The 26,559-nt window shown below is 42.7% G+C and overlaps 1 protein-coding gene across 1 annotated transcript in view; it reads left to right on the top strand.

Moving 5' to 3' along the window:
• The window catches only part of KDM2A (lysine (K)-specific demethylase 2A), an 87,674-nt gene that overhangs the window by 21,347 nt on the left and 39,768 nt on the right, over nucleotides 1-26,559 (top strand). Inside the window, exons 3-5 of the mRNA XM_004682576.2 lie at nucleotides 24,489-24,627; nucleotides 25,303-25,381; nucleotides 25,778-25,824. Of these exons, the coding sequence (XP_004682633.1) occupies nucleotides 24,489-24,627; nucleotides 25,303-25,381; nucleotides 25,778-25,824 (265 nt within the window). The remainder of the gene's footprint in view (nucleotides 1-24,488; nucleotides 24,628-25,302; nucleotides 25,382-25,777; nucleotides 25,825-26,559) is intronic.

Genomic DNA, 26,559 nt, shown 5'->3' with positions numbered 1-26,559 from the left:
ATATATATATATATAAGAACTGGGGTGCAAGTCAGAGGTGCATGTGGAGTGGAGGGGAGGGTGGTGGTGAGAGGATTCACCAGAGAGAGTGGGGATCAGAACAGTCTGATCTACTGCAATACACTGCTAAGGGGAGCAGCGGGGAGACAGGAGAGGTCTTCTGTGCCCTGTGGGTCACTCCCTGGCCAGCTGGCTTGGATTGAACTCCTGCTGCTGTGGCTGCTTGATAGCTTGTGTCTTTAACCCCTGCGCCACCAGGGAGGCCCAAGACTTTTAATTTAAAAGCAGTTTTAAATGTGCACAAAATGGAGCAGAAAGTCTCGTGAGTTCCCACATACGATACTCCTTTTCTGGCACGCAGCAGACAGTCTGAGAAGGCTACATACTGTCTTGATTCCATAGTGCTCATATACTGGAAAAGACAGCACTGTAAAGGGGTCTGCAGATGCCAGAGGTGGGAAGCAAGAAGAGCATGGAATATTCTGAGATGAGAGAATCGATCATGTGTAGTGGTATATGTCATTATGCACTGTCAAAACCTAACAATGATAACACCAAGAGTGAGTCCTAATGCAAATTCTAGGCTTTGGGTGGCAATTCTGTGTCCATGTAGGTTCACCAATTTTGACAAATGCGCAACCCTACTGCACTATGGAATCAAGATAGTACGCAGCCTTCTCAGACTGTCTGCTTCTACTTACTGATCGGCATCTAAGTTTTCTCTAGGTCTTTCTTTTTAAAGATTTATTTTATTTATTTATGTATATAGAACTGGCGTACAGGCCAGAGATGTGAGAGGTGAAAGGATTCTCTGGAGACAGTGTGGGGAGTAGAACAGGGAGATTACTGAAATACACAGCTGAGGGGAGCAGTGGGCAGGTCAGAAGAGGTCTGCTGCGCCCTGTGGGTCAGATCTCTGGCTGGGAATTGAGCTCATGCTTTGGTGGCTGTGATAGCTTCATAGTGCTGTGCTTTAACCTGTTGAGCCACCAGGAAGGGCCCTCCTCTGTCTTTTCATGGCTTGATAACTCATTTCTTTTCAGTGCTAAACAGTAATCCATTGTCTGGTTGTGCCTCAGCTTATTCACTCCCCTACTGAATGTCATCTTGGTTGCTTCCAAGTCTGGACAATCATCAATAAACTGCTATAAACATTTCTGTGCGGACTTAAGTTTTCACTTCTTTTGGGAAAATACCAAGGAGCACAATTGCTAGATTACATGGTAGAAATATGTTTAGTTTTTTAAGAAACTGCCAGACTCTCCCAAGTTGTGATCCTGCTAGTCGGGGAATGAGAATCACCCTTGCTCCACGTTCTTCCAGCGCTTCGTGTTGTCTTGCTTAAGATTGTTACCACCTTGATCGGTGTGTGGTCGCCTCTCACTGTTGCCCTAACTTGCAGTCCTCGAGTGAGTAGGGAATATGATGAATAGGATGTTAAACTTGTTTTCACAGTTATTTATCATCTGTATATCTTTTCTGGTAAAAAGTGTTTCAGATCCATTTTTGAGTTCTTAAGAATCTATTCTATATTTTGAATACTGGTTTATGATAAGATAAATGTTCTACAAGTAACAAACATGTTGCTTATCTTTTCATTCTTTTAAGTAGAGGCTTTCCCAGAGCAGGAGTTTTTAATTTTAATGAAGCTCAACATCCCATATTCCACCCCCAAATTCCATTTGGTATTATATCTGAAAATTTATTGCTAGACCTAAAGCTATACCTGAGTTTTCTCCTATTATCTTTTAGAAATTTTATAGTTTGGGTTTTCCATTTAGGTCTGTGATCTGTTTTAAGTTTATTCATTCATTTATTTATGAATGTCTAGTTGAGCACCAGTTGTTGAGAGGCAACTTTCCCCATTGAATGGCCTTTGCTTCTTTGTCTAAAGTCAACTGAATATAATACACCTGTGTGAGTGACCGTAACTTTTAAAATATGTCCTGCGGGCTGGCTTTGTCTATTTTCTCAGTGCATACTATCATTTGTTTTCTTAAACTGTGTTCTTCATAAACTGGGACTTGGGTCTAGAGAATGAGACTCGTGTGAAACGTTTTACCGGGAAAGCATTCTGCACGGCGGAGCACTTTGCCTGGTGGCAGGTTAGGAGCTGCCAGGCGCTAGGTTGTCCCTTGGTGGTGATGGTCAAGCTGGCTCAGAGAAAGGCTAGCCAGCAGGTCTTCTGCATAACGATACATTTCCCCTTTGTGATTAGTAAGTCATCTGTGGAGTAGTAATTCAGATATGTAATGAGTAATCTGTTTGCCAGCTATGTGTTAGGCTTTGAGGAGATAGCAGTAAAGGAAAAGATTTCTGTTCTCACAAAATTCCCTTTTCCCCCTCCAACTTAGAGCACAGTAGTGGCATTGGATTCATGTTTGGAGAAGGGGCTCATTTATAACCGAGAGTAAGTTGAAAAATAAAATAAAAACAGAATCCCCGAAAAAGTAGAGAGTTTCAGGGTGGGAAAACATAAAGTTCTGGAGGTGGCCATTGAACTCTACACTTAAAAATGGTTAAAGTGGGCTCCTCGCTGGTGACGCAACAGGTTAAAGTGCAGTACTATGATGCTAGAAGCAGCTGCTTCACGAGTTTGATCCCCAGCCAGGGAGGTGACCCACATGGCGCCACAGACGTCTCCTGACCCGCCCCCTCGCCCCCTGCTCCCCTCGGCAGTGTACTTCCTCGATCTGCCTGTTCTGCTCCCCACTCTGTCTCTGGGGAATCCTCTCATGGCCCCTGCACCTCTGCCCTGTACCTCAGTTCTGCATGCATAAATAAATAAATCTTTAAAAGAATGGTTAAAGTTATAAATCTATCATAAGTATGTTATGTTAACACAGACAGAATATATGCCTTTGTGGTGCTTCACTTAACTCAGCCCTGTCTTACTGCCTTTCTCTGATAATTTTCATCAGGGTGCTTATTGGTGTATTTGGACTACTTGGGGAAGCAACTTTCTGAATTTAAATTCTGTAGTTTAGTTCTGATAAAAGGGAAAGGCAGTGATGCTATATTTCACCTGCTGCTTCTGGAGATTTGTCTTTTGTTTGTTTAAAGATTTTACTTATTTATACTTACAGAACAGGGGTACAGGCCAGAGGTGTGGTGTGTGAGAGGATTCACCAGAGACAGAACGGGAAGCAGAACAGGCAGACTGACAAAGTACATTGTTGAGGGGAGCAGCGGTCTGTCACGCCACGTGGGTCACTCCCTGGCCAGGGATTGAACTCATGCTGCAGTGGCTTCGGAGAGCTTCATGATGCCGTGCTTTAACCCTTTGCGCTACCAACTAGTGGTTTGTCTTTGTAGCTTCTCAGGGAGACCACTGTTGAGATCCCTGGCGTCCCGGGTTATTCTGGGCCATGGGGGAGTCTCAGCCATGGGCGAAGACAGGCTCTGCCTTCCACTGCCACTTGTTGCCCTTCACCAGATGCAGGCCTGCCTTGGCAGGCGACTGAGAGCCATCTACCACTTGAACCTTTGTTTTGAATTCTGCTGTTTTGACCCAAGACACCCTATAGGTTCTGGATGAGAACAGTGATTGTAATTTACAATGTGCTGACAGCAGAGTGATTGTTGAACAGTTTGCTCTGAAGGCAGGCCCCTCATTTGGGAAGGAAGCCTTTGCTCTGCGTAGAGGGAAGTCAAGAGGATGCTTTTTTTAAAAAGATTTATTTATTTTGCATACAGAACTGGGGTACGGGCCAGAGTTGCGGAGGGTGGGAGGAGCCACTGGAGACAGAACTGGGAGCAGAACAGGCCGACTGACAAAGTCCACTGCTGAGGGAAGCAGTGGGCGGGCCAGGAGAGGCCTGCCGCGCCCTGTGGTCACCTCCCGGGCAGGTGGGGATCGAACTCATGCAGAAGTGGCTTTAGCTTCTTAGTGCTGTGCTTTAACCCGCTGCGCCACCAGGGAGGGCCCAAACGGACACTTTTTTGATGGAACTTAGATAACCTCTCTTGCCTTGCATTTTGTCTGTATTGAATGTGGAAGTGAAGGTGGTAGGTTCGTGTGATGGCTTGATAGATCCCATGCTCAGACAAACAATTAGAATGCCTCCATGTCGGTAAATTCCTGGCTTTTCACAGATTCTCAATTTTCAACTTACAGGTGATAGATTATATGTGTATAGTTTTTGCTTTCACAGAATAGGGAAATTAGGATGTTCTAATACAGTGTTTTTCAGTTTTTGATTGATCTACAGGAAGCACATTTTATGTTAGAATCTAGTACCCTCATATAAATGGAGATAAAGTATAATGAAGGTTTTGGGGAATGGTCCTTATCTATACTGTGCTTCCTTGATATTTTCCATCTCATTCTATTATTTCATTTAAAAAATGCATACTGTAATCTGAAATTTACGTGTGTGTATCCATGTGTATGTGAAGTGATTTTTATTAACTTTGATTTAATTAAGTCTGATGTGGAATAGTGGTTCTCAAAATATTGTATATACTCAGGATTTTTCCAAAGGGGTTTATAAAGTCAAAACTATTTTCATAGTAATATTAAAATGTTACTTGCTTTTTCTGTCATCTCTAATAAGTGGAGATTTTCCATAAATACCATGGAGTTTTTTAGAATTATGTGATACTAGTAGTAATGACATCACTCCTTGGGCTAATAGAATGTGTGTGAGTCTGTGTATTTTGTGTTTTCTAGAATTTTCTAAGGCAGTAGAATATAATCATGTGTTTTTTCAGAGGTTAAGTCAGTTCAGCACTTATAATGTGCTCTTACTATTGATTTTTGTGAATCACTTTTCGAAATTCTGAAGCTTTTCTTGAGCCTATGTGAAAATATAGGTAATTTTGTTTATCAAATAGATAATTAGAAAGTTCTTCAGTTTTACTTTCTAATTAGTGAATATTGATGTAACCCACATAAACAAAAGCTGTGGGGGGGGGCTCCCCAGTAATTTTTAACAGTATAAGGGGACCCTGAGACCAAAAAAATTAGAACTAGTGCAGAGCGGAGGGGGGCGGGCAGGGAGTACTCATACTCTTCTTATGGTTAAAAAAAATGTAGTCGTGCAGCATGAGATTTATACTCTTACTTTTTTTTTTTTTTAAGATTTATTTATTCATACAGAGCTGGGGTACAGGCCAGAGATGTGGAGGGTGAGAGGATTCACCAGGGACAGAGCGGGGAGCAGAACAGGCCAATCGACAAAGTCCACTGCTGAGGGGAGCAGTGGGCACGTCAGGAGAGGTCTGCCGCACCATGTGGTCACCTCCAGGGCAGGCGGGATCGAACTCATGAGGAAGTGGCTTCAGCTTCTCAGTGCAGTGCTTTAACCCGCTGCGCCACCAGGGAGGGCCCTACATTCTTTTTTTTTTTTTTTTTTAAGATTTTATTCATATAGAACTGGGGTAGAAGCCAGAGGCTCAGGGTTGATGAGAAGCTTCACCAGAGACGAGTGGGGAGCAGAACAGGTAGACTGACTAAGTCCACTGCTGAGGGGAGCAGCGGGCAGGTCAGAGAGGTCTGCTGTGCCATGTGGGTCATCTCACTGAAGCTGTGGCTAGCTTGCAGTGCATCCTAACCCGCTGCACCACCAGGAAGGGCCTACTCTTACATTTTTAAGTGTATGGTACAGTATTGCTAGCTATAAGCACAAGTCATACAACAGATCTCTAGAACTTTTTACCTTGTATAACTAGGACTTTTAACACACATTTAACAGTAACTCCCCATTGTGTCCCTCTTCACTCCTGTCCCAGGCGACCACATTCACTTTGTGCTCTATCAGTTTGATTAGAATGCACACTTTTTTACCCAAGCTTTTAGATTCTTACTAAAATTCACATTTAACTTCATAAGGTTGTCGTGAGGATTCAATGAACTAGAAGAATGGACTTGGAAATGCTTAACTCATGGGGAAACATGTTAGCTATTATTGTAATAATATGTGTAGTAACATCTAGCCACATTGATATATAGCAGTCAGCACTAAATACGCCACCTGTGTGAAACAAATTGTTTAAATTTTAAGATCTGTTTCTCATTCTGATCTTGCCTGTATTTCTAGTGTTTTCTTAATTAAGTAGGTGTTGTTTTCTGAACAGTGATGAGATTCTTAAAAATAGCAGCTCTCTTCTATTTCTTTCTGGTGTGTCTTGGACAGTACTCAGCCTGCAGTACCCACCAAGGGCATGTAAGTCTTAGTACAGTGGCCTGGGACATGATGTTTAGAGTGCCTTTGCAGTGGTGATGGCAAAGGAACTTTTTAAGTGACTGCTCTGAGGAACTTTCTTTCACTACTGAACCAGCTTCCCAAGAAACAATATGAAGAATGATTATGCATGCCCACACGTAGACACGCACAAAGGCACGTCATGTCCATTTCTTTGTAACCCCCTTTCTTGGCCATCTGAAATTCAGACATATTTGTCATGCTTTCCACTGGGGCTTCCCTTACTGCAGCTCAACAGTGTAAGAGAATGGTATCAGTAGATGTCCAATGATTCAAATTAGTACAATTTAATTATTTTGCTTTGAAAATATATTTTAAGAATTCACCTGTAGCGCCTTCTGACACATACAGCAACACAGGGAAGCAGGTGTGGATTTGGTTTTGCCTTCTGACTCTTCGCTTCTCTTGGTCATTGCTATCCTTAGTCTGTCTTCAGCCTTTTCAGGTGGCAGTCTTGATGTCCTGAAACTGGTTCTTGTATAAACATGTTGCTGCTTAATCTGGCTCCATACCGCCCTATTCACATGTGACTATCCTTTGAGCTCCCTCTCCTCTGAATTTGCCAATGGTATAACCAGCTCAACCTCTTAGATTAGGGGCTTTTTTTTTTTTCCAGAAAAAACCCTGTCATATTAAATTATTGGCAGTGTGGAAGTAGAGAGGACACAGTTGTTGGGTTTCATAATATTTCATTCCTAGGACCAGACATTTGGTATGAGGAGATCTAAAAATGATGAAATTATAAAAGAATTCCTGAAAGGGATAGACATGGAAAACTTACTAGACGCTATCTTGTCTGATGTTTAATGGTGTTTGAGAAGAGTCATGAGAAATGTGACTTGTCTCTAACTACATAATCCGTTCTTTTTGGGAAAGATAGTTGGTTTCCCAGGCCAGTGTTGATTCATGTTCAAAACCACAATTGCTTGGTCTCCCTGGTGGCCTAGAGGTTGAGTCTCAATGCTATTATTGCTACGACCTGAGTTTGATCTCCAGGCAGCACTCAGCAGACTTCTCCTGTCTCCCCGCTGCTCCCTGCAGCAGTGTATTTCAGTAGCTATGCCTGTTCTGCTCCCCACTCTGTCTTTGGTGAACCTTTTTCACTACCCACACTTCTGGTCTATGCTCTGCTCATTATACGCACGCACGCACGCACACACACACACATGCATGCACACACACACAGTTAAATTTTTTTGAGCCTGTGTTGGCTAGTTTATGCCTTTTATTTAATTTAATCCTCATGTAGTTCTGTATAGTGGTTTCTGTTTTATTTTTCAAGTGTATTATGAATTTATTTTTTTAATTTAACATTAATTTGCAACAATGTATTTTTTTAAAGATTTACTTATGCATACAAGAGCTGGGGTGCAGGCCAGATAAGGGGGTGGGATGAGAGGATTTACCGGAGAAAGAGAGGGGAGCAGAATAGGCAGATGTACTGAAATCCACTGTTGAGGGGAGCAGCAGGGAGACAGGAGAGGTCTGCTGTGCCCTATGGGTCACTCCCTGGCTGCCGGGGATTGTGCTCGTGTTGCAGTGGCACCAATAGCTTCATAGTGCTGCAGCTTAACCCATTGTGCTATCAGGGAGGCCCACAGTGATGTATGTTTTTTTTTAAAGATTTATTTATTTGTACAGAACTGGGGTACAGGTCAGAGGCTCAGGGGCGGCGAGAGGCTTCACCAGAGACAGAGTGGGGAACAGAACAGGCAGATCGACGAAGTACACTGCTGAGGGGAGCAGTGGGCGAGTCAGGAGAGGTCTGCCACACCATGTGGTCACCTCCGGTGCAGGCGGGAATTGAACTCATGCGGAAGCGGCTTTAGATTCTCGGTGCTGTGCTTTAACCCGCTGCGCCACCAGGGAGGGCCAGTGATGTATGTTTTAAGGCTACAGGTCCGCACCTTTTCAAGTCTAATCACATCACACTCCACCAAAGCACCAACCATCCTCCACCACAGTCCATTTGTCCTTCCCTTTCCCCCACTCTGGTCCTCCTTTTCTAGTAATCTGAGATCTACAAACTGTAAAGGTTTTAGTTTGATTTTGTCTGTTACTTTTGTTTGTTTCTTTATATTCCACATTAGTGAAGTCATCTGTACTTGTCTCTCTCATTCTCGTGTATTTTGCATAGCAAAATTCTCCCCACCCACTTCTATCCATAAAATCTTGCATTCAGTCTGACTAGTGCCTTTGGTCTCCTTACATATTTTGCTAAACATAACAGCAAAACATAACAAATAGGTCCCCCATCCAGAAGTAGCTTCTCAGCCTCTGCTTGAATTTCTGTCTTTGCCTACTTCCATGTCAGTCTCCACCACATCCATCAAGTGACCCAGAAGCCCTGCAAGTTGTCCAGCTCTAGCTCCGAGGCCTTAAGCAGCCTCTCCTGGTTGAGTGTGCCTGGTCCTCACCTGGCCTTCTTCCAGCTGGCCTGGGTACCAACGTGAGTCTGGTTGTGCAAGCTATAGGGGCAACTGTCACTGTGAACCAGAGTCTCCTCATGTCCCAGGAGAAGAAGCAGATCAAGATCCACAACAAGTTTGCCTCATCGTTGATAAGATGTGGCCCCTAGAGCAGCGACTAGATTCTGGAGACCAGCTGGAGCCTTCTGCCACTCCAGAGCTCAGAGCAACATAGACAGCATGTTTGAGAGCTACATCAACCGCTTTCAGCCACAGCTAGACACACTGACCCAGAAGAAGATGCTGCTGGAGGTAGAGCTGGGTGATGTGCAGGGGCTACTGGAGAACTGGCAGAGTAAGTGTGAGCATGAGCTCAACAAGCATATAGAGAATGCCACAGAAGGGTGTGGATGAATCTTATGAAAAAAGGGAGAACTGGAGTTTTGCTTGGAATGGAGATGACCAGAGAGATCAGGCAGTTCTGTGAAGAACTGTGGACTGCAGTTTCAGATTTCAGACACGTCCATAGTCCTGTTCATTGACAGTGGTCAGTCCCTGGGTCTGGACGGTATCATTGCTGAAGTCAAGGCCCAATATGAGGAGATGACGAACTGTAGCTGGGTTGAGGCCAGGACCACATACCAGATCAAGAATGAGGAGCTGGGCCCTCCCTGTGGTGCAGCGGGTTAAAGCACAGCACTACAAAGCTAAAGTCACTTCAGCATGAGTCTGATTCCCAGCCAGGGAGGTAACCCACATGGTGTGGCAGACCTCCCCTGACCCACCTGCTGCTCCCCTCAGCAGTGTGCTTTGTCAGTCCTCCTATTCTGCTCCCTGCTCTGTCTCTGGTGAATCCACCTACCGTCCCTTCACCTCTGGCCTGTACCCCAGCTCTGTATGCATAAATAAATCAATCTTTGAAAAAAAAGAGTGAGGAACTGCCTACAATGGGGAGCACGGGGATGACCTCTGTCACATAAGGACAGACAACTGAGATGACCCAGAACATCAGTAGACTCCACGCTGGGATTGAAGGCCTCAAAGGCCAGACAGCTTCTGTGTAGGCTGGCATCACCGATATTGAGCAGTGTGGGGAGCTGGCCATTAAGAATGCCAACTCCAAGCTGGCAGAGTTGGAAGCCACACTGCAGAGGGCCAAGCAGGACATGGCTTTGGCTTCGACGGGGACCCCGTCCCCTTTGCTTGTGTTAGCTCCTTCATGTTTCTTTCTGCTATGGTTGTGAAGATCGAGACCCACGATGGGAATTGAGTGTCTGAGTCAACTGATGTTTTGCCCAAGTGAATGGCCATTGCAGCTCCTCTCAGCCTCATCTCTCCCTTTAGCTGTTCTAGAACTGCGGAAGGAATTTTGGCCCATACTTAGGAAGCCTACTATCTTGGGGTTACCCTCCTCTTCTTGCCCACGCCCCCCACTAAAAGTCATTTCTGAAGTGTTTTTTTCCCAAAATAAAGTTTCAAGCAACTTTGTCCAAAGCAAAATAAATACGTAAATAACAATAAGGTCATCTCTTAAGGGGAATTTATTTTAAAGTGTCTTAACTTGGTTGAAGGTTATTTGTAATGTTCTAGATGTGACATCTGTTAAGCCTGGAGAAATTTAGCACAGACATGATCATTATCTTGAGTGAGGTTTCTGCACTAGCTTGAGTATAACTCCTTTATTAAGTATTCCTTTGGTATTTAATGTTGTGGGTGGGATTTAGTGCTCTTGGTCAAAGGTCAAAGTTAGCAAACTCATAAATGAAAATATAGTTTTCATTACTTTGACTTTCGTGGCATGTTGAATGACTGAAAGCTGAGCAGGAACGAGGTCTTGCCAGACTTCTAACCCAGTCATGGGAGTAGGAAGAGGGGGTGGAGTAGGTGTGTTTGTGGGTGAGGGTCTTAGAATACCAGCTCTTCATCTTTTGCCAACTCCTTCTAGAGCTTCTACTCCTTTGCATGAAATAGGACTCTTCTAAATCTCAAGTTTGATAGTTTGAAAAAGAGGTCATAACATTGGTTAAGAGAATGACCTTTGTGAATAAAACATTAATCATAACTCTGCCACAAAGGGTCAGAGAGGAAAGTATCTTGATGAGAGAAATGTAGCAAGACTGGAAATAGGTGTATACAACAGCTTTGGGCCTCAGGTGACTGCTTGCTCTCAGCCTAAACTTACCTGGAGATGTCTACTCATTTTTACTTTCCAGGAACTGAAATGGTGTGACTTGTACCATGTATCATACTAATGACTTACAGTTGCATCAGTTACGAAGATGGCAGAAACGCTGGGCATTATCTTTGTCTCCATGTTCTAGGTGTCTGTTGCTGTAGAAACAAATCAGCAGTAAACAGATGTGTTCAGGGAGTATTTGAATCTCAGTGGATATTCATTGGTTAATGAAAATAAAGTTAAGAAATTGGTTGAATTGAAAGAGGAAAATATTTCTGAGTTCATTATTGTTTCCATTTTTAGAGGGTGAATGTTGTGTGCGTGCAAGTCATTTTTACTATTTCCTAATGATTAGGTCCTCTAAAATTATCTTCTTTATTATTCTAGGAGGAAAATAATTAGAAAAAGCAACAATTTCATACCCCTTTTGGTTTTTTATTTCGCTCAGGCTCATTTTTAAATACCAGAATGTAAAGTCTAAAATTGTTTTGGAGCTACAAAAGGGAAGTGAGGATCGATGAGGATCGAAGAGTGGGCATAAAGTAAAATGAGGCATTAACATCTTTGTGCCGCCCCCCCCCCCCAACCATGAAGCTATCCACAGCCACCACACCATGAGTTGAATCCCTGGCCAGGGCGTGATGGCGTGGCAGACCTCCCCTGACCCACCCACTGCTCCCCTCTGCAGTGTGTTTCAGTCGATCTGCCTGTTTTGCTTCCCACTCTGTCTCTGGTGAACCCTCTCTCTCACACACACACCCCACCTGTACCCCAGTTCTTGTTTGTATGTATGTATGTATGTATGAATGTATGAGTAAACCTAAATCAATCAATAAATCTAAAAAAAAATTCTTTACACTGTAGTTGCTTAAAAAAATACAATTCCAAGATGACTTGGCCATTAACAAATGCTGTTACTTGCTTATTTCCAGTTTGTCTGATGGGCTGGTTGAGCTACTTTGAAATGATAGAGTGAACATTTATTTGCGTGTGGATGGAAAGTGTGACATTGCTGAGTGTTCTTCGCCAGTGTCCGACAAGAGTATACATGTATATTCTAGCAAAAACTTTCGGAAGCACAAAAATGTACTTTTTATAGAACATCTTCTTCAAGATGAAAATGAGATGCCTTTATCTTCATCCTAACTTTTAGCGGGTAATTTTGCTACTTGTCAGGTTTTTTCCCTTTTCAGAATTGTGGTAATATCACGGTTAAATGTGCTGTGAGCACACTGAATAGCTAACAACTCCAACTGGTATGTAGGAAAAGCAGGCGATGTTGGTGGGCGAGGTCAAGCACTGTGACTCATCTCAGCCAGTTGGTTTTGTGGATGGCGCTATGGCCAGGGTAAGGTAGCTAACTCTTGGTCACAGAAGTTTAAGTTGGTTCAGTAGTAAATAGTGGGTATTTGACATGAATCCTGAGTGAACTTTAAAGCGAAAATTTATTTTGTGTTGTATATCCTGCTTCTCCTGGGCAGTCTTCTCAGGTGTCTTTTTTCCTTAACCAGAAAAGATTAGGTGTGAATGAGCTTGCCAAATTTTATGTGATGATTTCCTTTTATGGGTAACTATCTCATTTGAATTACTATGATCTGTTAAAGTTTTCATACATAAAGTGTTCTACATATTGTTGATGTAAGTTATAAGTTAGCTCAGAAAACATTTGAAAGCTGACCTAGTTGAATTTTCAACGAAAGAAATGCAAGCTCTTTCAGCCATGCCAGTTAACAGGTACATGTCCTGTGTGATACATTAAAAGAGTTCTGTTTCAGGCCCTCCCGGTGGCACAAGCGGGTAAAGCATAGCACTCTGGAGCTGTCGCAGCCACTGCAGCACAGGTGTGATCCCAGATTGCTGACCTGCATGGTGCAGCAGACCCCTCCTGTCTCCCTGCTGCTCCCCTCAGCAATATATTTCAGAGTCTGCCTGTTCTACTCCCCACTGTCTATGGTGAATCCTCTTACCCCCTGCACCCCAGTTCTTGTATGCATAAATAAATACATCTTAAAAAAAATGCTTAAAGTAAGCATGTGTTCTTCCCGTTCTTGTGCTCAGGTCTCTTTTTATTTCAGAGCAATAACTAGAACAAAAGATAAAAATTGGGGCCCCAGGTTGTAAGGCTTGTGATTCTCTGTACTGTCTGGGGTGTTCCCATTAAAATCCCTCCTGAGGTATGTATAATGAAATTATACTTGTTTTTAAACTTATTTTTAAATGCTTTATCTCTCTGTTCCCAACACTGTTGCCCCTGACCCCGCACTCCCTTAGGGCAAGAGGGGAGCCCAAAAACTTTGAGGTAGTCACTGCTATAGAGGAGCAACATCATCTGTGGCCATAGCCATTGGACTGATAGAAGAATCTTATATCTTACTGGTAAAGAAACCCCCTGCTAGTTGTTCTTCCCTGTACTTCAGGGAAGTGTGTGTCCTTGTTTTTCCGTCAGCCACACTGAATTGAGGTGCTGTGATTTACTGCATGTCTGTCTCCCCCTACTGGCACCCTGTCTCTGTGAGGGCCTGGCTGCCTTTTTAGCCTTGTGCGCAGTTTTGGCTGTTACCACACACGTGTGTTCCTGGTTCTGAATGGGCAAGTATTCAGTAAAGATTTTTACAGTGCACACGCAGCCCCGAGGTGGGGAGGAGGGACAGTGCCTTCTGGCTGGCTGTATCTGCCCAGCACATGGCCTTGTGGTAATGGCGGTTTTCAAAAGCATAGAAAGAAAGAAAATGATAACAACATTTTAAAACTCAGTTTATTTTTGGGATGTGTTTGTGAAGGGTCAGGATGAGGACCTGAACTTTTTTTCTTTAAAGTGTGTTTAATTTCACATTATTACTACTACAAGTGGGGATTTCGGTATCTGTTGCAGATTCAGACTTATTCTATAAAGCTTTATAAATTTATGAAAGTATACTCTTAGCCTTTTTTTTTTAAAGCTGCATCATTGATATAGGATATAAAAATCTAATTGTTACTTGACTTCTTATACCATCAACAACAAAGACTATCTAAATGTTTTCTCATGTTGTAGAGTACAATGCATCAGAATTTTGGGGAAAATAGATGAAATAAATGTTGGTTATAAAGTTTATTGGCGGGCTTTCCCCCGTGGCACAACATGTGAGGACGCAGCATGCAAGCTAGCCATAGCTGCCTCAGTGCAAGTTTGATCCTCAGCCACGGAGGTGACCCACAGGCCTCAGCAGGCCTCTCCTGACCCGCCTGCTGCTCCCCTCAGCAGTGTACTTCGCTGATCTACCTGTTCTGCTCCCCACTCTGTCTCTGGCCTATACCCCAGTTTGTATGCCTAAATAAGTAAATAAATCTTTAAAAAATAAGGCCCTCCCTGGTGGCGCAGCGGGTTAAAGCACAGCACTGAGAAGCTAAAGCCACTTCCGCATGAGTTCGATTCCCACCTGCCCCGGAGGTGACCACATGGCGCGGCAGACCTCTCCTGACCCGCCCGCTGCTCCCCTCAGCAGTGGACTTCGTCGATCTGCCTGTTCTGTTCCCCACTCTGTCTCTGGTGAAGCCTCTCGCTGCCCCTGAGCCTCTGGCCTGTACCCCAGTTCTGTATGTACAAATAAATAAATCTTTAAAAATAATAATAAAAATAAGTTTATTGGCAATTTTATTTTTACAAAGAGTGTGATGTCACTGACTACAAATAGAGAATGAGAACAAATTTTAATGGCACATATAATATACTGTGTTCAGAGCACTGATATAAACAATCTCTGGTTAGAGATACACATTTTTTCAACTTCAGTCAGAATAGCAGAATGACAGCAAAATAATTTGTCAAGTAAAATTAGAACTGGAAATCAGACGGGGAGGAGAAGGGAAGAAAAAAAAACTCAGGAATGATGATGAAAAAATCAAACATTGGCTTAGCTAGAAATGTCCCACAGCAAATACCAGGAACCTCCCACCTTGAGGAAGAACCTGTGCTCACCCTCCCTGTACAAGCGTGGTTCTGATTCAAGGCAATCTCCTTCATTGGCAGCAGGTCCCAGTGTTTCACTTTCTCCTCTACCAGAGCCATTTCAGCTGTCTGGAGTTGCCTTGCTTCACACTTACTTTCAGCTGTCTCGGTCTGCTGATCTGACCCTTCATTCCAGACCCATTTCAGTATTGAGGAGCAGTGGTTAAAACAGGTAGCTGTAGATCTGGTGCCTAAGTGCAAATCCTACTTGTGCCAGTTCCTACAGTTCCTAGCTTTTTTTTAAAGATATATAGATTTATGCATAGAAGAACTGAGGTACAGGCCTGAGGTAGGCCAGAGATAGAGTGGGGAGCAGGACAGGCAGATCAATATTGAAATACAGTGGTATTTCAGTGGGAAGACAAGAGGGTCTGCTGGTCCTGTGAGTCACTCCCTGGCCAGGGATCCAACTCAAGCTGCAGTGGCTGCAGACCACTTCCTAGTAATGAGACTTAACCCCTTGGTGCCACCGGGGAGGCCCCAGTTACTAACTTTGTCACTGAAGCAAGTTCTATCTGTTATTTTCCTAGAGAGGATAATAATCATACAGGGATTTAGGATCTCATTGTGTTAGCTGGTGAAGAGCACTTACAGCTGGGCATGGTCAGCGTGCCAGTGTTAGCTGCTGTGACTGCTGCTGTTTTGCGCTGACAGCGTAGTTCACCTTCAGACACTAAGCCTAGGGGTGTCATAAAAATAGCAAACCTTTTTACCCTTTAAACAACTTCTTCCTTCTTTCACTCCTTTGTGCCTCTTTGAGGAAGGGGAATGCTGAAGCTTTCCAAAAAGAACTGCTTCTAACCACTGAGAGGCCCACCCCCAGGTCTCAGAGTCCTGGTCAAGAGAGAGAAGGCTAAAGCATTAGAAATTCTTTGGAGACTAGTGTGTAGCAAATTCTCAACGTAGTATAATATAAATGGGAATCAGACTGAAATCTTATTTGGAACCAGATTTTATGTGATTATCAGACTTTATCTTAGAACACAAAGGGACTTTAAGTTACTTAACCTCTAAGGGAAAATCATTTAAGAGGTTAAATGATTTACTTAACCTAAGACCACACAGCAAAGTAGTAGTAGTAGAATTGATACTAGGTAAATTATCCCTGTGGACAGCCTGCTTTCTTGTTTTCCTGCTATTATCTAAAAGAGGTTCAAGTAGGTCAATTATACCTTTTTCTTTAGCTGTAAAATAGTACCATATATTTTCTGATTCTCACAAGGTTACTATCTTAGGCAAGAAAAACTATTTGAGATAAAGTATAAAATGAGAAAATTACACAGCAGTTCTCAAAGAGTGGTTTTGGATATATTATGAATATCTTGAATTGTGGTGAAATAGGACAAATTTTGCCATTTTAATCATATTTCAGTGTATACTTCACTGGCATTATTTTCACAATGTTGTTTGCCACTATTTACAAAATTTTTTCATAACCCAAAATAGAAAGCTTCTGGCTGTAAAATAGTAACCATTTCGGGGGGTGGGGAAGTAACCATGTGTTGTTCTCTCACCCCTGGGATCCTCTAATTGACCACTGATGAATTTGCCTCTTCAGGGCACCTCACAAGTGGAACCATGCAGCATGTATCCATTGTGTCTGGCCTGTTTTACTTAATGTAAGCAGTGTATGTTGGGACTCCATTCCTTTTTATGACTGAGTAATATTGCAGTGCGTTTACCTCATTTTGTTCATCCATTCATCTGTCAATGGACCTCTGGAATTCTGTCTTGAACATTAGTGTAAAAGTATCTGTTTGAGTATCTGCTTCTGATTCTTCTGGATATATACCTAAAAGTAGAATCACCATATATGGTAATTCCATGTCAAATTTCATGTTTTTATTGACCCTTTGTCTGCCAATTCATTAACACAGGATGTCTTTGCATTTGTTTAGAGGTTTTCATTTCCTTTAACAGCGTTTTGTAACAAATTTTTGGTCTTATTTTGTTAAAATTATTTTTTAGTATTATCTATTGTAAATGGAATGTTCATTTCAAACTTGAATTTTTCATTGTTAGTGTGTAGAAACACAACTGTTTTTATTATTCTGTAGGATTTTTTTTCTTGTGGATTCCTTACACATTTTTATGTACAAGATCATGTCATTTGCATACAGAACTGAGGTACAGGCCAGAGGTGCAGGAGCAGTGAGAAGATTCACCACAGACAGAGTGGAGAGCAGAACAGGCTGACTGACGAAGTCCACTGCTGAGGGGAGCAGCGGGAGATAGGAGAGGTCTGGTGCACCTCCAGGGCGGGGGATCGAGTCCATAATGAAGCTACTGTGGCCTGCTTCATAGTGCTTCGATTAACCTGTTGCACCACCAGGGAGGGCCCAGATCATGTCATTTGTTAATAAAGGTGATTCTACTTTTGCTTTTACAAACTTGTGTTCCTTTTTCTTCTTGCCAATTTGCCTGCTTGAACCTCCAGCACAGTGTGGGATAGAAGTGATTTGAGCAGACATCCTTGTCTTATTTTTCATCTTAGGAAGAAAGCTTTCTTTCTATTTTTCTATTAAATGTGACATTAACTTTGGGTTTTGGTAGATTTCTTTCGTCAGCTGCAGGGAGTTCTATTCCTAGTTTTTTCAATGAATGGGTACAGACTTTTGGGGTGAAGAGGTGCTGACTTGTCAGATGCTGTTTCTGCATCTGTTGAGATGATCCTAAGGTTTTTGTTAGGCAAAGGTCAAAATTGCCAGAAAAGCAGTGGATCCAAAATCTGTTTGTTAGAAGTCAGTAAATAGAGGCCTCCCTGATGGCACAACAGGTTGAAGCGCAGCACCATGACGCTCTCCACAGCCACTGCAGCACAAGTTCAATCCTCAGCCAGGGAGGTGACCCATAGGGCATAGCAGACCTCTCCTGTTCCCTTCAGCAGTGTACTGCCGCGATCTGCCTGTTCTGTTCCCCACTCTGTCTCTGGTAAATCCTCTCACCCTCTTCATCTCTACCCCAGTTCTGTATACATAAATAAATAAATCTTTCGGGGGGGGGGGAACACCAGTAAATAGGGACTTTTGTCTCTTAGTGCTTCTTTTCTGTGCATACATTTTACAAACAACATTGCCATTTTATAGGCATAATTTCTTATGTTGATTTTTCAAACCTAGTGTTTCATAAGCATTTTTCAGTGCTGTTTGTTGTAGTAATAAGCACATTGATGAGCATATTACATTCACCTGAGACTGTGTGAGCTTGGATGACTCAGCTGTTTCCTATATGATAAGTCTGGTTTATCTTGACTTTTAAAAAACGATTTTTTTCACCCTATCCCACTCCCCCAAATATCTAAGAGAGGAGGATCATTATTTGAACCAGTGAATATTCTCTGCTCAAAATTTATGATTTCCTCTTATTTTTACAATTTAAGTGTAAAAACATGTGAGAAAGTATTTTCTACCAAAAAAAATTTTTTTTGAGATTTATTTATTCATATAGAATTGGGGGTACAAGCCAGAGGTGCAGGGGTGGTGAGAGGCTTCACCAGAGACAGAGTGGGGAGCAGAACAGGCAGATCGCCCGGGGTACACTGTTGAGGGGAGCAGCAGGTGGGTCGGGAGAGGTCTGCCCCCATGTGGTCACCTCCGGGGCAGGCAGGGATTGAACTCACACTGAAGCTGGTGCAGCCAGCTTGCAGTGCTGCGTCCTAATCCAGTTGCACCACCAGGGAGGGCCCTACCAAAACTTTTTTTAACCACAGCTCTAGAAGACAGGTTGCCAGAAATTTGTTTAATCATTGATTATTTTTTACATCTAGTCTTGGCGTCATTTTTTCTTCATCTATATCATCTCATAACCATGACACATTTGACACATCTGTCAGTACTAGGGTTAATCTCAGTCTTTCGTTTACATGGCCATTTCCACCATTTAATTGGTTACCAACTAACCAAGAGTAATTTTAAGACAATTTTACATTTTTAAAAAATTTGTAGTCTGGCCCTCCCTGGTGGCGCAGCGGGTTAAAGCACAGCACTAAGAAGCTAAAGCCACTCCTGCATGAGTTTGATCCCCGCCTGCCCCAGAGATGACCACATGGCGTGGCAGACCTCTCCTGACTTTCCCACTGCTTCCCTCAGCGGTGTACTTCATCAATCTACCTGTTCTGCTCCCCGTTCTGTCTCTGGTGAATCCTCTCACCCTCTGCATCTCTGGCCTGTACCCCAGTTCTGTATGCACAAATAAATAAATCTTAAAAAAAAATTGTAGTCTGAAAACATGTTATTTGCTATATAGTTTGATCATTAACTATAGTAAGGGTACAACCCTGCAAAGAAAAAATTACTTTTAAGTGAAACTATGATTGGATTAGATTTCAGTGTTATTGTGTCTGCAACTGTTCTGTGCTTCTGGGTTCAGTGAGGGCTGATATCTCTTTAGACCAATAACTTGTTCGAGGCTGTGTAAAAGTACCTAGGATAAAGGCTCAGCACACCAATAAGACATTTGGGGTTATTTGTTAATATTGCTGAGCTGGAGAAGACTGGCAACTGCCTTCCTTAACTGTGACAGTGGCTGGGCCTTTCGGATTCACCTGTAGCAACTATGCTGTTGCCTGCTGGCTTCCCATGTTACTGCAAGGTTGACTGTGTTTTTGGAGATTTGCTACAGATGTTTACTTTCACCAGGGTTTCCATGAAGGTGGCAGATAGGGAAAAAAAACCCTACTCCTGTCCTTGACATTATAAAAATTGGCACAAATAATTCTTGCATTGTGCAGATTCAGTTTTCTGTTGTCTTGAAAAAATAGGCATGCCTTGACTGAAGTACAGGCCCTCCCATGTCTGTATATGCTCTGTATTGAAAATGCAAATAGGAATTTTGCATAGCAGAGATAACATTGGTTTACAAGACTGTATGCGATTGAATTTTAAAGATTTATTTATACATACATACAGAACTGGGGTACAAGCCAGAGGTGCAGGGGTGAGAAGATTCACCAGAGACAGAGTGGGGAGCAGAACAGGCAGATGTGCTGAAATACACCGCTGAGGGGAGCAGCAGGCAGGTCAGAAGAGGCTTGCCACGCCAGGTGGGTCAGCTCCCTGGCTAGGGATTAAACTTGGGTGGCAGTGGCTTCCAGATAGCTTCATAGTGCTGCGCTTTAATCCAGTGCACCACCAGGGAGGCCCCACGCTATGTGAAAGGCATAGGACCCACATGTCCTCGGTGTGTGTCATCACACCGTCCTTCCATCAAGGCTCCTCAGCCCCATCATAGTCCATAGTGTCCCTTACCTTCTTTGTTTTTCCTCCCTCCCCCCCTTAGCCTCAGTTCCATAGTTAGGTTTCTAGGGTTCCTTATTGGTTTGTTTTTTCTTACTCATTGCTTTGTTTCCCACTCACATTCCACAGTAACTGAAGCCATCCGGTATTTGCATTACCCACTGCAGTCCCATGCTGAGTAGTATTCCACTGTGCATATGTACACCGCATTTTCTAGTCTACTTCTGTATTGTCGGGCCCTTAGGTTGTTTCCACAACTGGACTGTTGTTAACTGATGTTGCAGTGGACATGGGAGCGCACATAGCTCTTAGAATTCGTGGCTTTGCTTTTCTCACATACTGAGCAGCAGACCAGGTGGGTCATAGGGGTTGTTTATTTTTAATATTTTGAGAGGTTTCCATTGGCACTGGACAGTTCCTCACCTCCACTTAAAGTACCAGGGTTCTCTTTTTTCTACATCTTCACCAACAGCTGTTGCTTCTGGTCTTTTTTGTATGGGCCATTCTCACAGGTGTGAGATGGTATCTCATTGTGCTTGTGCTTTGCATTTCCCTGATGTTAAGTGAAAATGGGCAGCTTTTCACGTGCCATCTTTGAAGAAGTGTCTATTTAGTTCTGTCCATTTTTTGTTTTCTCCTTTTTGAATTGTTTGAATTCTTTATTTGGTCAGCCTTTTTCTTAAAGATATACTTATGTACATACAAGAGCTGGGATGTAGGCCAGAAGTGGTGGGAGGGTGAGAGGGTTACCAGAGACAGTGGGGTGCAGAACAGGTAGATCTACTGCAACACTGCTGAGGGGAACAGCGGGGAGACAGGAGAAGTCTGCTGTGCCCTGGGGGTCCCTCTTTGGCTGGGGATTGAGCATACAGTGCAGGGGCTGTGACAGCTTCACAGTGCTGAAGCTTAACCCCTTGTGCCACTGGGGAGGCCCCTAGAATGCTTTGTCAGCTATGATGTGCAAGTATTTTCTCCCATTGAGAAGGGAAAACATGGTTTTACTGAGATTTCCTGTCACTGTGCAGAAACTTTTCAGTTAAATGTAGTCCTGCTTGTTTATATTTACTTTGTTGTTCTTGCCATTGGAGATGAACCCACAAAGACATCTGTGGGACCAATGCCATGGAGTATTTTGCCAATCCCCCCCCCCCCAGTGTATTTTATGGTTTGGGGCCTTACATCCATGGTGTTCATTAATTTTGAGTGAGTTTTTATGAAAGGTGAGGTGGCAGACAGGCTGGTTTCCACCCTCTGTGTCTGTTCCAGCTCTGAATCCCACAGCTTTGTAGTACAAAGTCTGGACTGTGCTGCCATCAAGCTTCCTCTTTTCTGTTAGCGTTGTTTTGGCTGTGCACGGTCTTAGCGGTTTCATATGAATTTCAGTTTTTTACTTCTGTTTCTTTGAAGAATAGAGCCTATAATAGAGATTGCATTGAATCCATATATTGCTTTGGGTAAGATGGCCATTATAACATTGTTAATTAGAAGGGTGATTGTTCTTGAATACAGGAAGAAGTAGTAAAGCATGTAAAAAGAAAGGAAGGAACTTTGGGCTACCATGTTAGAAATGTTCAGATATCAGTAGTGAATCTGGGGAAGTGATGATTAAAAACATCACTGAGATATTTTTATCAGACATACTAGAAACTTACAGTGTATGTGGGCTAATTCTAAAAGCGATTATTTTGTGAAACTCCATTTATCCTGACGGTATTACCCTTGCTTGATACATTCTTGGAATTCTCTTTCAGAGCTCTCTTCAAGGGCATGAGATGAGGTGAGGAAGATAACTGAGTAATTTTTTTTTTAAGGTTTATTTATGCATACAGAACCTGGGTAAGGCTGGAGGTGCAGGGGGTGAGAGGATTCACCAGAGATAGAGTGGGGAACAGAACAGATAGAATGAGCAAGTACACTGCTGAGGGGGGCAGCTGGGGGTGGGGGGGTCAGGAGAGGTCTGCTGCACCCTGTGGGTCACCTTCCTGGCCAGGGATCGAACCCACACTGAAGCACTGCAGCTCATCTGCAGTACTGTCCCTTAACCCATTGTAAGAAATAGTGAAAATACTCCTCTCTCCCCAAAATTAAAGATGCCAAAAAATATTTTGGGCCAAGGTGGTATTATTGGAGAAAGTGAAAGGCTAACCAAAATTAAGTCTTCTTTTGGCTTTTGACCTGTGATTTAGGGCAGCAGAGGTTCTAGGTAGGCATGCTAGAAGACATTTTGCTAAATTTGGGGGGAAAAAAAAAGGTCACCATCAGGTATTTTACCTGAGTGTTTCCACCTAAAACTGGAAAGTTAAACTTGTTTTCTCTGATGTGTAACTCAGTTTTATTTCCTTTAATTCTTATTTCTGACAACTCCTTTCTGCTCTTGTCCCTGACTCATATCCTGTCAGCAACCTTTCTCCAACGTCTCATTTTCTGACATACTTATGTAAATTCAGAAACTCTGTAGTTCATTTTAAATCATCAGCATCTAATTTTAATGTCCAGGTTTGGTGGGTCTTAGCCAACACCAGGTCGGGCTACTCTGGCCCATACCACTTGTCCTGGTGTGTGTGTAGATAAAGCACATCAGCGAGTTTTAATACTGGCTGGGGTAAAATATCCCCAAAGGTAAATATGAACTATAAATAACATGTTACTTTTTTTTTTTATTAAAAAGTTTATTTTTACATCATTTTGCACATTTTTTTTTCATCTCAATTGTAATCCCCACGGGTTTCCCATCACCAAATCACCCCTGTGCCACCACCATAGTCCCGTGCATTTCCCTCCCTTCCCCCCACCCCGTTTTTGGTCCCATTCCCCACTCCACCCCCACAGAATGTCTCTGGTCTATGGTTGTTCATTATTTTTGTTATTTTCTCGCCTGGTCCATTATACTCCTGCTATGAGTGAAACCATCCGGTATTTTTCTTTCTCTTTCTGGCTTATCTCACTAAGCATGATCTTTTCCAGCTCCATCCAAGTTGCTGCAAAAGACATGTGTTTCTCTTTTTTGGTTGCTGAGTAATATTCCATTGTATATATGTACCACATCTTTCTAATCCAGTCATCTACTTTTGGGCATTTGGGCTGCTTCCAAATAACATGTTACTTTTAAAAAAGAAATATATGATGAGACACAGCTCACTTAAATTTCACCTATTTAAAGTGTGCAGTTCACTTGTTTTTGCTGTATTCACAGTTTTGGAAATATCACCACTATATAATACCAGAGAATCTCATCATTCCCAGAAGAAGCCGACACTATTAACACTTCCTGTTCCTCCTTCTCCCCACCGCTGACAAGCACTAATCTACTTTCTACCTCTGAATTTTCCTGTGTGCCCATTTCACATAAATAGAACTATTATACATGGTCTTTCATAGTTGACTTCTTTCACTTAGCGTGTTTTTGACGTTTACTGATCTTGCCGCAGACACCATTGCTTCATTCCTTCTTGGGCCAAATAACGCCCAGTGTGTAAATGCAGCCTCACGGCATAGCGATGGGGATACGCTGACAAGTGCTTCCAAGTGCTTCCTTAGGCAGTTCGTCACTGTGCACGTCGTGGCATTACAAAGATCTGCATGGGGTTGCACACCTAGGCTGTGCCGTGTGGCCTGTGTGGACCACCCTTGAGTGCACAGGCCCTGTTGACGGAAGCCGCGCGTTGTTGACTGTGTGTCTGGAAATAGAATTGCTGAATCATATGATACTCTGTGTTTAACTTTTAGAAACTGCCAAACGATTTCCCCAAGGGACGGTGCCATTCTGCATGCCCATCAGTAGTACGTGAGGGCGCAGTGTCTCTACGTTTTGGTCGATACGTGTTATTGTTGAGCGTTTTGATGATTGCCATCCCCGTGGCTGTGAAAGTGATATCTCACTGTGGTTTAACGTGCATTTCCCCTAATAACTAATGAGGGAACTAAGGGTGTTGATCACCTTTTCAGGTGCATATTGGCCATGTATATATATCCTCTTTGGTAGATATCCGTAAAGCTAAGTATCTGGCAGGCTGCTGTTTAGAACACCATTGTTTAGAGTAATTATCTGAGCTGCGAGTTGAGCTTCATTAAAATATTTTCATGTATTCTTAAAAGGTTTATTTTAGAGAACTGATCTAGATACAGCTTTCCCCTACTAAATGATATTTTGTATCATGGCCTGTAATATCTATGAAGTCAGTTTGTCCCACTCTGACAAGTATTGACAGACAAATAAAAAGTTTAGATCCTGTTTAGTCATATTTTTATTGTAAATTGACTGTATCACTTCACTCAAAGAATGAAGTGATTGGCTTATCTAAATTTTTTTTATGTTCTACATACTCTGAGAATAGTAGCTGGCTTTTAGCTCAGGGAAAGATGATAAAGCAAGATGATGCCGACCTGGCAGCTGAAGCTGGGAGTAGTCCTGTGCAACTGGCCTGTGCCAGTTGTGGGCAGGTGCCTGAAGTCATTCTTCTCACCTTCTCTTCCCAGCGCGGTACCATGCGACGACGCTATGAAGACGATGGCATTTCGGATGATGAAATTGAAGGGAAAAGAACTTTTGATCTGGAAGAAAAACTCCACACCAACAAATATAATGCAAATTTTGTTACTTTTATGGAGGGAAAAGGTCAGTATTACCTTGGTTAAAACCTGTAGCACTTTGATATTGCCAGCTGTGGGCTCTGGGAATGTGGGCACAGCATCTGTGCCATTGAAGCGTTACCTGTTGGTGCTGTGGGTGCTTTATCTTTGTTTCTCTTACTATGCGCTGCTCCTGTGGCCGCGCTGTGCTCTCCAGTCCGTGCCCCGGGAGCCCTCTGCACCATCTTCCTCTAGGGGCTTCTTCCTCCTTTCTCTCTCATCCCTTGGTTTGGGGTTAACTAAAAGTAGCACAATGAAAACCCTTAATGCATGCCCCTTCCACCAACCCTGGGTTGGAAGGCCATGTGGGCAGACCAGTAAGGCTGCTTTGGTGAGTATGTACTGCAGTGGACCGAATTCAGCTCGGCTCTTATGAGATGGGATGCTGATCACCTTTGCCTAGGAGTCACGAGATAACTGACTGTCATTACCAGCACTGCCTGCTGTTGGTTAGAGTCTGGATGTACTGTGGAAACATCGACAGCAGACTCTGAGCCCTGTCTCAGCATGCTCCTCCTGTACCCTAAAAGATTTGTGTATTGTCTAGCAGCGAACTGTGTCCACCACCTCTCCCCGTTACTTAGGGTCCTTTTTAAGTTCCATTCCTCTTTTCCCACCTATACATCTTGCCTTTCTAACAAGTATTTTTCTTTTGTGACAGATTTTAATGTAGAGTATATCCAGCGAGGTGGCTTAAGAGACCCTCTGATTTTTAAGAATTCCGAAGGACTTGGAATAAAGTAAGTGTCCTGTGATTGGATATGGCTGCAAAATGGCCACGTTACACCCATGGTTACAGATAGTGCGTTATTGATAACCAACCCAAAGGTAATTGAAAATAATTTACCACTTAGTTTTAGAAGTAAGGATTTTTCTTGTTAGAAAAACAATTCATGGTTAATGAAAATAAATTCATAGCTCTTTAAACCTACCATCTTGGGGTAAATAATAACTAGCAAGATTTTGTTGTATATTCTTTTTTCCTATGTAAGTATTTACATATACGATCGCTTGTATTTTAAACTAAATAGGATTAATGTAGCTTAACTGGAGCATTCTTAGCTCTTTAAGAAAAACGTTCTGATGATTAGATAAGCAGTGCTTCCTGTGTGTACTTACTGGTGTCTTTTTCTCAGGATGCCAGACCCGGACTTCACTGTGAATGATGTCAAGATGTGTGTGGGTGAGTACCCAGTCTGTGCCTTGAGCCTTCCAGGCAGAGGCTTAAGACTTCGTTCTATGTCTCTGGCTGAGATTTAAGTGTAGGCACACTGAGGTGTATTTTTGACTGAATTATATACTACTTGAAGTAGTTCTTGATTAAAAAGTACTATTTCAGTATCAACTAAGGATTTTCTCAAAGGGAGTTACAAATTGTTTCAGTTTGTACTTGTTAGACATAAAACATTTGAATCTCTGCTTCTTTTCTTCCTGCCATGCTTCTCTTCTCCACAAAGAGCCTAGGGCAGCCTACCCAGATAAATTAAATTCTATACATTTAAGCCGAGAATGAAGTTTATTTCATATCTGTTATTCTGTGACTTTCCTTAAAAGTAATAGGGAAATTTCCACCACTGCTACATTTGGAATTTGAAATTGTGTAAGATTTGAAATTGTGTAAGAATGGAAATAGATGCAATTAAAATTCTCTTCATCGGTTACTGGTTCATTTGAGTCTTTAATCTGACCTGTATTTTATTGTAATCAAAATTTAGGAAATCAGAACAATCTAAATAAGATTTCTGGGATCAATGAAAGAGCAGCTCAGTTTTCTGTAGATCTGTGGTTGTTCAGTGTAACCTGGAGACACACCATGGTCTTTCAGAATTCAGAGATGTGGGCCCTCCCTGGTGGCGCAGCTGATTACAGCACAGCACTAAGAAGCTAAAGCCACTTCAGCATGAGTTCGATCCCCCCC

The sequence above is a fragment of the Condylura cristata genome, unplaced genomic scaffold (assembly GCF_000260355.1).
Source record: "Condylura cristata isolate star-nosed mole 26May11 unplaced genomic scaffold, ConCri1.0 scaffold00015, whole genome shotgun sequence".
Classification (NCBI taxonomy): Eukaryota; Metazoa; Chordata; class Mammalia; order Eulipotyphla; family Talpidae; genus Condylura; species Condylura cristata.
This window is presented reverse-complemented; position numbering and strand designations above follow the sequence as displayed.